General features: G+C 32.6%; 1 protein-coding gene across 1 annotated transcript in view; it reads left to right on the top strand.

Moving 5' to 3' along the window:
- The window catches only part of LOC111049694 (alpha-L-iduronidase), a 110,856-nt gene that overhangs the window by 37,457 nt on the left and 61,374 nt on the right, over window positions 1-12,025 (top strand). Inside the window, exon 5 of the mRNA XM_039426989.1 lies at window positions 10,036-10,178. Within this exon, the coding sequence (XP_039282923.1) occupies window positions 10,036-10,178 (143 nt within the window). The remainder of the gene's footprint in view (window positions 1-10,035; window positions 10,179-12,025) is intronic.

Below are 12,025 nucleotides of genomic sequence, written 5' to 3'. Positions count from 1 at the left end.
TAAACCTTCTATTAAAAGATACACATGAAACATTGATAGATAATCATGAAGATGGAAGCAAATTGAAGCAGGATGATAGTAGTGTTAAGATACCAGATCAATTATTTCAAGTTTCAGATAATGTAGGCCTAGTTACTGTTATTGAAAAAGTAAATCCTAGTGAGATAGTAGAATTGAGTAATGTAGTAGGTAGGGAGTTGTCTTTATTGAAAGTCAACAGTAAAGAAAGTAGTATTGCCAAATTGAAAGTTAGGAAAACAGTAAATAAAGTGAATGTTTACATGAGACAGGTTTCTGTAGAGGTTAGGAACAATGTCAACAAAATGAATATTGCTTTGTATCAAGTTGATGAATTCAACTTTCAACTAAAAATTGAAAAAGTGTATGCAAAGCATTATCTGGTGAACATGACTGACTTTTGTAAGCAAAATGGCTTTGTTGAAACAAATGAACCCATGAATAGAATCATGTTCTTGAAGAAAACAAAGCACAAAGTCACCATTGATGTGTTAGTATTCAAAGGTTGTTTCAAGTTGCTTACTTACAAGATGATGACTGTGAATCACATGATGAAAGGGTATTCCACAGCACTATGTTATGATTAGGAATCCTGTGTTATGCCGGGATTCAGAATAGCATAATCGCTACGCAGTGTATGGTAAGAGTCCATAATTGTGTCTTTTTTCTTTCCTGTAGCCTATTTTTCTTGGCCCTCAATTGTTTCAAATTTCGATTCTTTCCTGTCTTTGTGTAATGTTCAGTAAATTTCTTCTATGATGCATATCTCAACCAATCTTGTCCATAGTCATTTAAATTTGTATTTTTTCTGAAATAATTTTGGAAGTTAAAATAGTAGCTTATTTTCCTAATCTTTTAATTGTTGATAAAACTCAACTTTTCTAAAATCTATCCATTGTAGTGTAAATAATTGTTTGCTTGCGGTATATTTTTTCATCATGCATTACATATTTTAATTATGTCTATTTTTTTCAGGTATCATATTAGGTAACTAGGTTTTTCAGAGCAAATTATGTCCCATTTTCTCATTTTCAGTATAATTTTTTTAAATATACTTCCTTATGAAAGTTTAGAACTGACATGTAGGATAGGCTCTAATTAATCTTTCTCTTCCTTGTATTATTTAGGAAATTTATTTACTCAATTTTTCTTTTTCTCTTATTTGTATTTTTTAGGGTACTTATTTACCCATTATCCATCTTGATCGTCTTTGTATTGTAATATTGAAATGTTTGTACTTATTATACAGTCTTCAAATTCTGAATTTATTTAAAAAATAAATGGTTCAATTTAGAACATGCTGAAATTTAATCTTATGTAAAAATTCTTTTGTTATAATAATAAAACTTCAAAATTTGAAAGTATTAATGAATTGTGTCGCCATATATATGAGATGTTCAATATAAATGAAAGTTAACTTGAATAATAATGTTTTCATTAAATAAAAATGTATTGTCATATTATTAATTGAAATGAGTTAAAGGTTGAAATTTCACTAAAGTTTTTGTAATTGATGTCTTTTTATAAATTTTAAAACTGTTTGTTCTATAAATTTTGATATGATTGATTATCGTTTGAAATGGATGCTGGAGTGTATGTAGAATTTTTAGTGGTGTTTGTTGATTAGAATTTTGCTGGTATGTGATTGTTTTTTGGGATGGAAACCCATTATTGCCTAAAGAAGGAATAACAGAGGTTATGACTTAGAGAGGCAGTAACGAGATAATATTTTTTGTGTTGATTACTTATGCTGATTGCCATAGATGCAAAATAATGATTAATAATGTTGATTGCCATAGATGCAAAATAATGATTAATAATGTTGATTGCCATAGATGCAGATGATTACTTATGAATATTGATTGCCTTTGAAGCAAAATATTATTGATGTTTTGAATGATTTCTTGTTCAATGATTGATAGTAAAGTTTTGTCATGAAATGTAGTTTGTGTTTAGAACATTGAAAAGTCGAAATAAACTATAGTATCCAACAAACGATGATTAATAATATTGAATAATTTGCTTTTCATAAAATATTTGAACAGTGAATAAATGGAAATGAAATTAATTTTTTTATTAAAATTTTGTAATTGATGTCTCCTTTGAGTTTGAGGAAATTTCACAATTTATGTATTGCTGACTGTATAATAAGATGTAAACAAATTTCATTTTTATATTGATTACCTATATACTTAGAAATAATTTTCATGTGTATTAGATTGTATTGGTAGCCTAATCAAAATTTTCTTTTTAGTTTATAAGCATTTTAAAATAACAGGTACAGCATGGACATTAACATCAAAATAATTATCACGTGAATCTCGAAATCAACAACAAGTGAACGCCATGAAGAGTGTTAAGAACATTTGGGTGATTTTCAAAGATGCTTAAGTGTGTAAGGTATTGTTTTATGGATTTGTGTTGTATGTTGCCAAAATTCTTCTGAAGATTATAAGTTGGTTTGCTCTGAAAACTGGATTTCTCATTCATAGGCGATAGATCCATTCATAGTTTATCAAGAATCTACCATTTTGGAGCCGATAACTTTCTGTAGGTTAATAGGTGTGAAATGCTATCCAACCTATTTAGGAGAAATTGGTAGCATGGCACTATACATTGCATCAGAAAAACGAAGTTTCAAAACTATGTTTTTTCTAAAGGTGCATTTTCGTTTGTGTGTAAATTTCCGCAGTCGACGACGGCAAGCATTGTTGACATTCATATTCTCCAAATATCAAGTTTGTTAAAACAGCTGATCAAATAACTTTTCTTTTTCTGTCTTTATTATTGAAGGATCAAAAATTTCTAATAATATCAACATAATGTCATTTAAAAGTTTGAGAAAGTTTAAGCTCAACCTGCCCCATTAGAACATAATTGAACATAATCTTTCAGGTTATGTAGACAAATTGAAATCTACCCAATCTGAGATTCTCTCCCTGTCATGGTCGAGGAAGGCATTTACGCACAAAGGAATACCCAGCTTAAACAGATGCTTTTGAGATAATTTATTTGATACAGCTCTTTCACATTCACCATATTATTATACAGAGTTTGTAAAATAAAAAATATTTATCAATTATCAAAACAATACTATTATTATATTAATAATAAAAATAATATTATTATTAAAAATATCTATCAATATTATTGAGGTTAAGTGGAAAGCAATAATAGAACAGTTTTTTTTTAAATTTCTATCATATGATTTGGTGAATTTGCTGTATGAAATCGTATGCCCCATAAATGAAATTTGAACATTAATTATGAAAAATCTAGAAGGAAAATTGAAATTTGGGATCCGAGGTGCATGAGATTTATATTTTTAGAATCTATGTGCAAAATTTGGAGATCTTAATCATTCTCGTTTTTCCGGAATCCACAAGTTGACATGTTTTGATGTGAACAAACAAACAAACTTCATTATATAGAAGATAAAGTTAACAACAGCAAGAGATAGGACTGTGGAACAGAATAGTGGTGAAACTATGATAGCACCAGAAGTGTCTCAAACACTACATGAACTACATGAACTTTTTGAAAGTGATTTGAAAACAAAAATGTTAGAACAACAGAACTGAAAGTTGTCAACCTTATCATTCTACCTCCATTTAGAGAGGCTTTTGTTTGAGCCAAATGTAAATCTATGTTATATAAAAATGAATGTCTGTTTGTGTGTTTGTTCCCTTTAGACTTGAAAACTACTTGACATAACGGCATCAAACTTTGGTAATATGTTGTGTGAATATTGGGGATGGTTTCTGAACAGAAATTTTAAAAGGGCGGGGGCAACAATAATTATTTATTAATCCATTTTACAGATCGATTACTATGTTTTCGAAATTGTCGGCCAAGCGGCTACCGAAGAACGGAATGATGATCATGATTCAAGATCATATTTTGATAATATGATTTAGCATCTAAAGATATCAGCTGTAATAAACATGTCACCCTGTGATAAATTGTGTACTGGTATTAAAACGGTAGTTTGGATTTGAAGTGTAGTTGATTGGTACCAGCTGTAGATAATGGCTCCTTAGAAGACCTATACAAATAATTTTTACTCCCCTATCATTGAGAAACTGGAAAATGTTGAGAAAAAATTATTCACCTGCAAAAGAGAGTTGCTCATAATCCACCTCATGAAAGAGAGTTGATCATATTGCATTTATTAGTTACTGAAGAATGACAGAATTATTTACATTTTTCTCATAATCCACCTCATGAAAGAGAGTTGTTCATATTGCATTTATTAGTTACTGAAGAATGACAGAATTATTTACATTTTTTTCAATTTAGCTTTGCTTATATTCATCCTAAAATGGAAGATGGAAAGAATATGGAATTCTGTGTGATTCATCGTACATCGCATGTTTCCTAGACCATCTATTGACAATCAACAACTATGAAAACATTGAATTAATTGTTGAAACACTGATTTAAGCTATCTATTTTTAATTCAACACTTCTCTAATAGATATAATTACCAAATAAAGTCAAGTGTGACATGAGATACATTAACTTTTTGGTGGTACGAAGTTCGCCGGGTATGCTAGTTGTAAATAAAGCTTTATTATTAATAGTCAATGCTGAAAAAAGACAGGCTCAATCACCAGGAGTACTATAAATTCTATGAGGGACCAGTAAGCCATTAATTTTGAGTAGTTCAATCACTTCCATTATGGACACTGGATACATTATGGACAATCAATATGTATGAAATTTTCCAGCTACAGAATAAAAAACTCTTGATTGCAGTGACCCCGACTACTACAATATGAATAAACAATTGGATCAAATATAAGGCATTACTCACATCTCTCATCAACTCCTACTTTTTATTTACATCATATTAACAAAAAAATATATAAGTTATATTAAATGAACTCACTGTTAGTACTCAATTTTTTTAGTACTCTGGTTTTTACTGGCCGTGCTACAAATAAATGTAGGTATATGTTTGACATTTTGTTTTTGTAATCTTGTTGTCTTTTAATTAAGAAAGTTTCCAATGTGATTCTTTAAGGCAATAAAATTTGAATTTGAAAAAAGAATTATCAACAAACTTCTAACCAAAGAAAATCTCGGTGCTCTGTTCTAATTGGAATGTATGAGACTCCATATACAGCTGATAGAGCAAACCAAACTGGCCAAGCATACAACAATGGAACAAACACGTGACTAGCTTGCGCTCTTGGTAATCGCAAAATTAATTCAATCAGCTGATTGATTAGATTATTTCAAGCTTTCCAATGATTACAACCTTAGACCAGTTATAGAATAGACACGCTGGGAAGTCTAGCCTCTGAAGCCAACATCTACTGCCAAATCCACCAATCTTGACGTCACAACAGTGACGCATTGTATGGAAAACTTTCTGATTGTGACTATTTCAGATTCATGGTGTTTTTAGGTTATTTCTAGCTATGGGCAAAAACGATATCGGTTGAGTTATAACGTGTGATGTGATATTGGCTTCAAAGTTATAATGTGTTTTGAAAATAATAAGATATGGTAGCCTACAAAACTAATTTATTGTCATGCTGCAATGAGTTCACTTACATCCTAACCAAGGATAATATTACAGTTACAACTTACAATATTTATGTGTATAAATTCCAACTTACGCATGAAAAGATATTCCACTTTTTTCCTAAAAATTTCAGTGCAATTATATGCTGCGCAGGAGATTACCATTTTCATAAATAATAATTACATAAATAAATAACAATCTGCTATGGAAAACAAGCTATGTTTAACAACAATGTAAGTTAAACACCACAAACACTTACACAACAAACTCAAAAATTTTTTCTATAATTATTTCTATACGATGCGTGACGTCACTGTTGTGATGGTCATGATGGGTGGATTTGGCAATAGATGTTGGCTTCATCGACTTTCAGACATGGGCCGTGTCTATTCTATAACTGGTCTAAGATTACAACATATGTTAGAATATCATGTGTCAATTATATCAGTTCCATATGGCGTTCACCTTACCATGTTCATAACCTTACTTAATAGGATCTTTTTCATCCTTTGAAACAGCTATTTCTAATATTAAAGTCGAACTAAATCGTATAAAAATAGGCTAGCGCGCTTTATTTTTTCCTCCTCTTTCATTTAAAAAAAATTTGAGTCGATATCTTCAATAATAACTGAGATAACAGGGGGAGCACACCGGCTAGAGCTTAGCCCCCCCCCCTGTGTTCCTGATCGGAATTTTTCTGCATAGATCTATTTTTTTCGTAGCTGAACAAAAAAGTTCCTCATGACTTTGCTGTGCAATGAGCAGTTAAAAAGTACAACATTTTTTTTTGGGGGGGGGGCAGCTCCCTCAGGGGGGCAAATTTCTGAAAATCCTTTCTTAGTGGATGTTTTGAGGCTACCATAAACAATTGTGCAAAATTTCAAGTTTTTAGGCTCAGTAGTTTGGGCTGTGGTGTGATTTCAGTCTGTCGGGGCTTAGCCTTCTATAGATGTAGAAGAAGAAGAAGAAGAAGATTGGTGGGGAGTCCCAGACGGGAGTTCCACATCTCCAGATATATTATATATTCAGGGTGTTTCAGAAGTAGTGTCAAACATTTTAGGGTATTGTTCCTGGATGATAGGAGACTACAAATGTCGTATTTGAAGTGTCCAAAACTCAGCGGATATCCTTATAGCTGCCATTTTGTTTTTTTCACTTAGGAATTTTTATCTTGAGAACGCAATGTTGTATTGATCTGAAATTTGGCATGGATATTTGTGCTCTTATGACTCAACTTTAAGAAAAAAAATTCAATGTAAAGACTCAACTTCAAAAAATAAAACAAAAAAATTTCGATGTAAATTATCAAATTGGAGGCCATTTTGAATTTTTGATGGCGAATTTCACTTCACAGGAAATTTTTAAGAGAAAAAGTTAGCAAATTTTATCAAGATTCTATGGATACGTTATTTATCAAGATTGCTCAAAGAATAACAGAGAAATTAATTCTTTTCGTACTGCATGCATGATCACTTTTCACCAATTAAACATCAATATAAAATTTTTAATTCCAATTGTATTCAAGATGAAGCTTTGAAACTTGGTATGGCTCCATATGGTCATCCAGCTGATTTCACAATGTTTTTCGGATGATATTTTTTGTTCATGGTCATGCATGCAGTACGAAAAGAATTAATTCCTCTGTTATTCTTTGACCAATGTTAATTGACCGAGCGAAGTGAGGTCTACTCTAAGATTCAAGTCGACGGTTTGGCATTTCTCTTAATGTTTAAATGTTTATATGTTTTATGTTGCGCATTTACGGCGAAACGCGGTAATAGATTTTCATGAAATTTGACAGGTATGTTCCTTTTTAAATTGCGTGTCGACGTATATACAAGGTTTTTGGAAATTTTGCATTTCAAGGATAATATAAAAGGAAAAAGGAGCCTCCTCCATACGCCAATATTGAAGTAAAAATCAGACTATAGAATTATTCATATTAAATCAGCTGTCTAGTGGACTATAATACTACCCGTTCAAAAACATAGAACATCTTCAAAATGAATCTTTCCATCAACGTTAGTAGACAGTTGACTATAATACTACCCGTTCAAAAACATCGAACATCTTGAAAATATATCTTAGAAATCCGTTCTTAGTGCGCGTCTATATTTGTGAAAAGTTTCAAGTCTGTAGGCCAATTAGTTTGAGCTGTAGTTTGATTTACAACAAAATTTCCGAAGAATGCCCTCTCCTTAACCCCCCTGTGCTCCTGATCGGAATTTTTCTGCATAGATCTAATTTTTTTTCGTAGCTGAACAAAAAAGTTCCTCATGACTTTGCTGTGCAATGTGCGGTTAAAAAGTACAACATTTTTTGGGGGCCCCAGCTCCCTCAGGGGGGCAAATTTCTGAAACCCCTTTCTTATTGGATGTTTTGAGGCTACCATAAACAATTGTGCGAAATTTCAAGTTTTTATGCTCAGTAGTTTGGGCTGTGGTGTGATTTCAGTCTGTCGGGGCTTAGCCTTTTAAAGATATAGAAGATTTAAAAAAAAATCAAATTTCTTATAAAATTTAATGAAAATTCATAAAAAATACTCCTACATGCAAAACCAGAATGAGCTATTATAATTTTTAGCAGAATTAGAAACTGTTGTAAATTACGTTAAAAATAAATTTAAGTAGCAATAACAACAGATTTCTCTGAAATAGGAGATTCATTTTATATTTATTGTGTTTCTAGTCATTTATGCAAATCCTCGAATAATATTTATCTGGCGAAGGAATATCAATAGTAATAATCATTCTCTGTCATTCTAAAAACTCATATTTAAAACTTCATATTTACTCAAGTACTTATCCGAAATGAACAATTCTTTTATCAATGTGTAAAGAGAAATCTCTAACGTTCTTTTCCAATATTCTCTTTTACTTTGAGTCCCTATTAGACCAGGCAGCTGTATAGCTAGCTCCGCAGTGCAGGCTGGATGCTTGTCTGACTCGGACTAGGCGCTGAGACAGCAAATAACAGCAGCGTTGGTGGGAATGCGAGCGGCCGCAGTAAGCTCTTCCACCCAGCAATGGTCGGCGTAGTTCCGCCTAGCGGACAGACGAAAGATCAATCCAGTCGGTTATTTGATCCCTCCAGCCAGGCTCAGCCAAGCAGCCGAGACAATAGAACAATGGAGTGGCGGTCTTATTCGCGTTCAACAGCAGTTTTCTTTCTCACGATTAGTTTGATTTTTGTGTTACCCATAATCAATAATAACTCCAGTCACCAGTAAAAAGTTCCCAGAAACGTGGTGTACTACCATATTAATGACTTTTCATGATGATTTTTAATTATTTGAGAACATTGTTGACATTCTGAGCCTTCAGGCTAAACTTGGGGTCGCTGAGAACGAATCTGCAATCAGAATTTCTCTATTACGAAAAAATCCCAGCTGTTCATCTTCCGACAACCGCTAACAGTCATCCTGCAATGCGGCCGAAACACTTCCAAGCCAGACACCCATCTCGAATGACAACACCGCCAAGCTGTGTGAAACCATCCTGCACTGCGGCGCTAGGTTATGGGCAGTAGCTCGCTCTGTCACCCTGTCAGCGGGGCAGCCCGAATGACTGCCATGGTTCAACAACAGTGCACTGTGACCGGGTAAGCTAGGCTGACTGCCTCACCAGGCTGCAAGTCCTGACTTCTTTATCTAATAGGGACCCAAAGTAACTAGTGACCCCCTGGGTTGGAGAACTCGCTCAAGAACAGACTGCTGTTTTGTAATCTTTGAAAGCCGCAACTTTCAATTATACAGAGTTGATGAAAATCATGGAAACAGCCAATTTGTTTCTAAAACAAGAATAACTTGACTATGTAGGTTTCATTGGGGATCCTATTTGATATGATAAATTACTTTTCAAAAATTACTCTGTCGCTTCAACATCTCCCTTATATGAATCCAAATTCATTTTTTGAAATGAGAAGGTGGTGTGATACAGCGTTCCAAGAGAAAATAAATGGCGAAAACCGCACATTGATATTATCTCAACCCGTATCAGTTTGTTGATGTAACAATTATTGTAAATTATGCTCTGTATTAACCAGCTGAAATCATGTGTAGCGCATGAAGGATTGTCTGAATTGCATGCAATGAATTCTTCAGCTGACTAAATCACAACATTTTTTTTCTTATGCACTTTCAATGTTGTTTTTATATCCTGAAAAAGGACGAAGGAGTGAGTCAATTTTCTTGTACAACGAACTTGTCCTGTACATAGGTTCGAAGAATACGTGTTCAAAATTTGAAGCTGATTGATCAATTCTTTCTAAAATTATTGTAGAACATACAAACAGACGGACACCAAAACTCGCTAGCGCTCGTTTAATTATCGTGAGAAAACCTTAGAATTTTATCTTTCCATTGTTATAAAAATTGTTCGTTTTGAATATATAAGTACTTGAATGGATATGACTTTGAAAATGGGTCCATAATTCAGATTAATCCTGCATATTTACAATCATAAAAAATGACCTTTCTTTTACAGACTCAAAGTTATCGCTACAAGGAGTCGAATCGGTGGTTCCAGTCTATCAATATCAATTATGTTGATATGGTCAACTGATAGTATGGATATTAATACAACATTGATAACTATTCCGGTCAACATATTTTTGCCGAATATCTCAGGTATTATTTTTTATTTCAGATACTTTTGCTGGTGAGATATTGTGATATCTATCCATAATGAAAACACTAGGATTTTGTAAAAAAATATCATCTTGTCGAAACATGTTTGTTATTTTACAATAAATAAGTGATATTTTTGACAAAAACCCAGTGTTTTCATTATTATTCACTAGCAGGTAACCCGTGCTTCGCAAGGGTCTATTTTAAAACTTGACGTAATAAAATCCAGAAGAATTGAAAATAGGCATATAAGAATCCTCGGTTGATTAAGAATTTATAAGCAGCATTTCAAGTAAATCAGTCCAGTATTTCAGACGTGATGATGCATCAAACATAATTTTCCTATACACGTGTATACGTGTTTAAACCAGTTCTTTCCTCTATTATTATAGTATAGAAGATGATAGATAGATGGATGATATATCCATCTATCTATCATATTATATACTATAATAAAGGAAATGAATGAGAATACATTTTGAAAGGTGTGAGATATCGATGTGCGGTTTTCACCATACCTTTTCTCTGGAAATCCTGTATCGGAATCATGTATCATATAACCACCTTCTAATTAAAAAAAGAAGTTGGATTCAAAATGGCGGAAAAAATTTGGGTGCGACGGAAAACCTGTTTTTATCAATCGAAAAGGATCCCCAATCATACCTATCTTCTAATTTCCCTTTTAAGAAAGATTTTCTGCTGCTTCCTTACAACAACTGAAAGCATGACAAATAATTTAAAACTTGACAAACTGAAAACTTGATGTAATCAAATATTGAAGAATTTGAAATAGGTTTATAACCATCCTCGGTTAAGCAAGAATCTATATGCAAAATTTTATTTCAAGCTAATCAGTCCAGTAGTTCAGACGTGATGATGCGTCAAACATAATTTACCTATATTTTACACCTGTATACGTGTATACACTTCTTTCCTTTATTATAAAATAGAAGATAATAGATGGTTGGATGATCATTGTTATTTTACTAAAAGATAGAATAAGTTGAATAGTTTCCCTTTCAGAGGGAGTTTTGACAACCCACAAAACTCATTTTTCATTTAAAGATATAACGAAAAGGTGCATATGACATTTTTTGCTCAGCTTGCCAAAATACCCCTCATTCCAATATTAAAATTATCGACTGACTATACAGTGAGTCAGTCATTCTATCAGGGCTCGAATAATCTTGAAATTTAAATTATATAAAAATGGAAGAGGATAATTTATTTCTTTATGTAAATATCAACACCTTTATCCAAAGACATATTAACTGCATGCGTTTTCATATTGCCGATACAGCATTGATGATACTGTAGACGTTTATATGCACTATGTTTGCACTTTGTCTCAAAAAGCTGTACTAGCTGAAAAATTAATAATCCAAGCCACGTGTAGGCCTAAACATTGCATCAGGAAAACAAAGTTTCAAAACTATTGGCCAGTTGCACGTACGTCTGTTAAATATGGACATTAACGCCGATTAACAAATCAGTGTTAGTTTTACGGATTCTGTTCCACAAAGATCGGTTAGTTTTTTTTAATTAATGGAAGACAGCTATCAGTTTAGGTACCTAATAGGCGTTAGTTGAATTTAATTCCCCGTGAATGGCCTGTTGAAATTTTTTTATGTCGATTCGGCGTTATCACTTGAAATTTCTTTTTTGTGCAACCAAAATGCATCAGTTAGCGTTAACTTTAATTAAAGTATAGCATTTTTTTGCGATTAAACATTAACCGACGTTCGTGCAACTGGGGGAAAGTTTTTTCTAAACAGATGTTTTTGAGATATTTTTGATGCAGCTTTTTCACATTCACCATATTATTATACAGAGTTTGTGAAAATGAA

This window comes from Nilaparvata lugens, chromosome 4 (genome assembly GCF_014356525.2).
Source record: "Nilaparvata lugens isolate BPH chromosome 4, ASM1435652v1, whole genome shotgun sequence".
In the NCBI taxonomy this organism is placed as follows: domain Eukaryota; kingdom Metazoa; phylum Arthropoda; class Insecta; order Hemiptera; family Delphacidae; genus Nilaparvata; species Nilaparvata lugens.
Note: the sequence above shows the minus strand (reverse complement) of the source record. Positions and strands in the feature narration are given on the sequence as shown.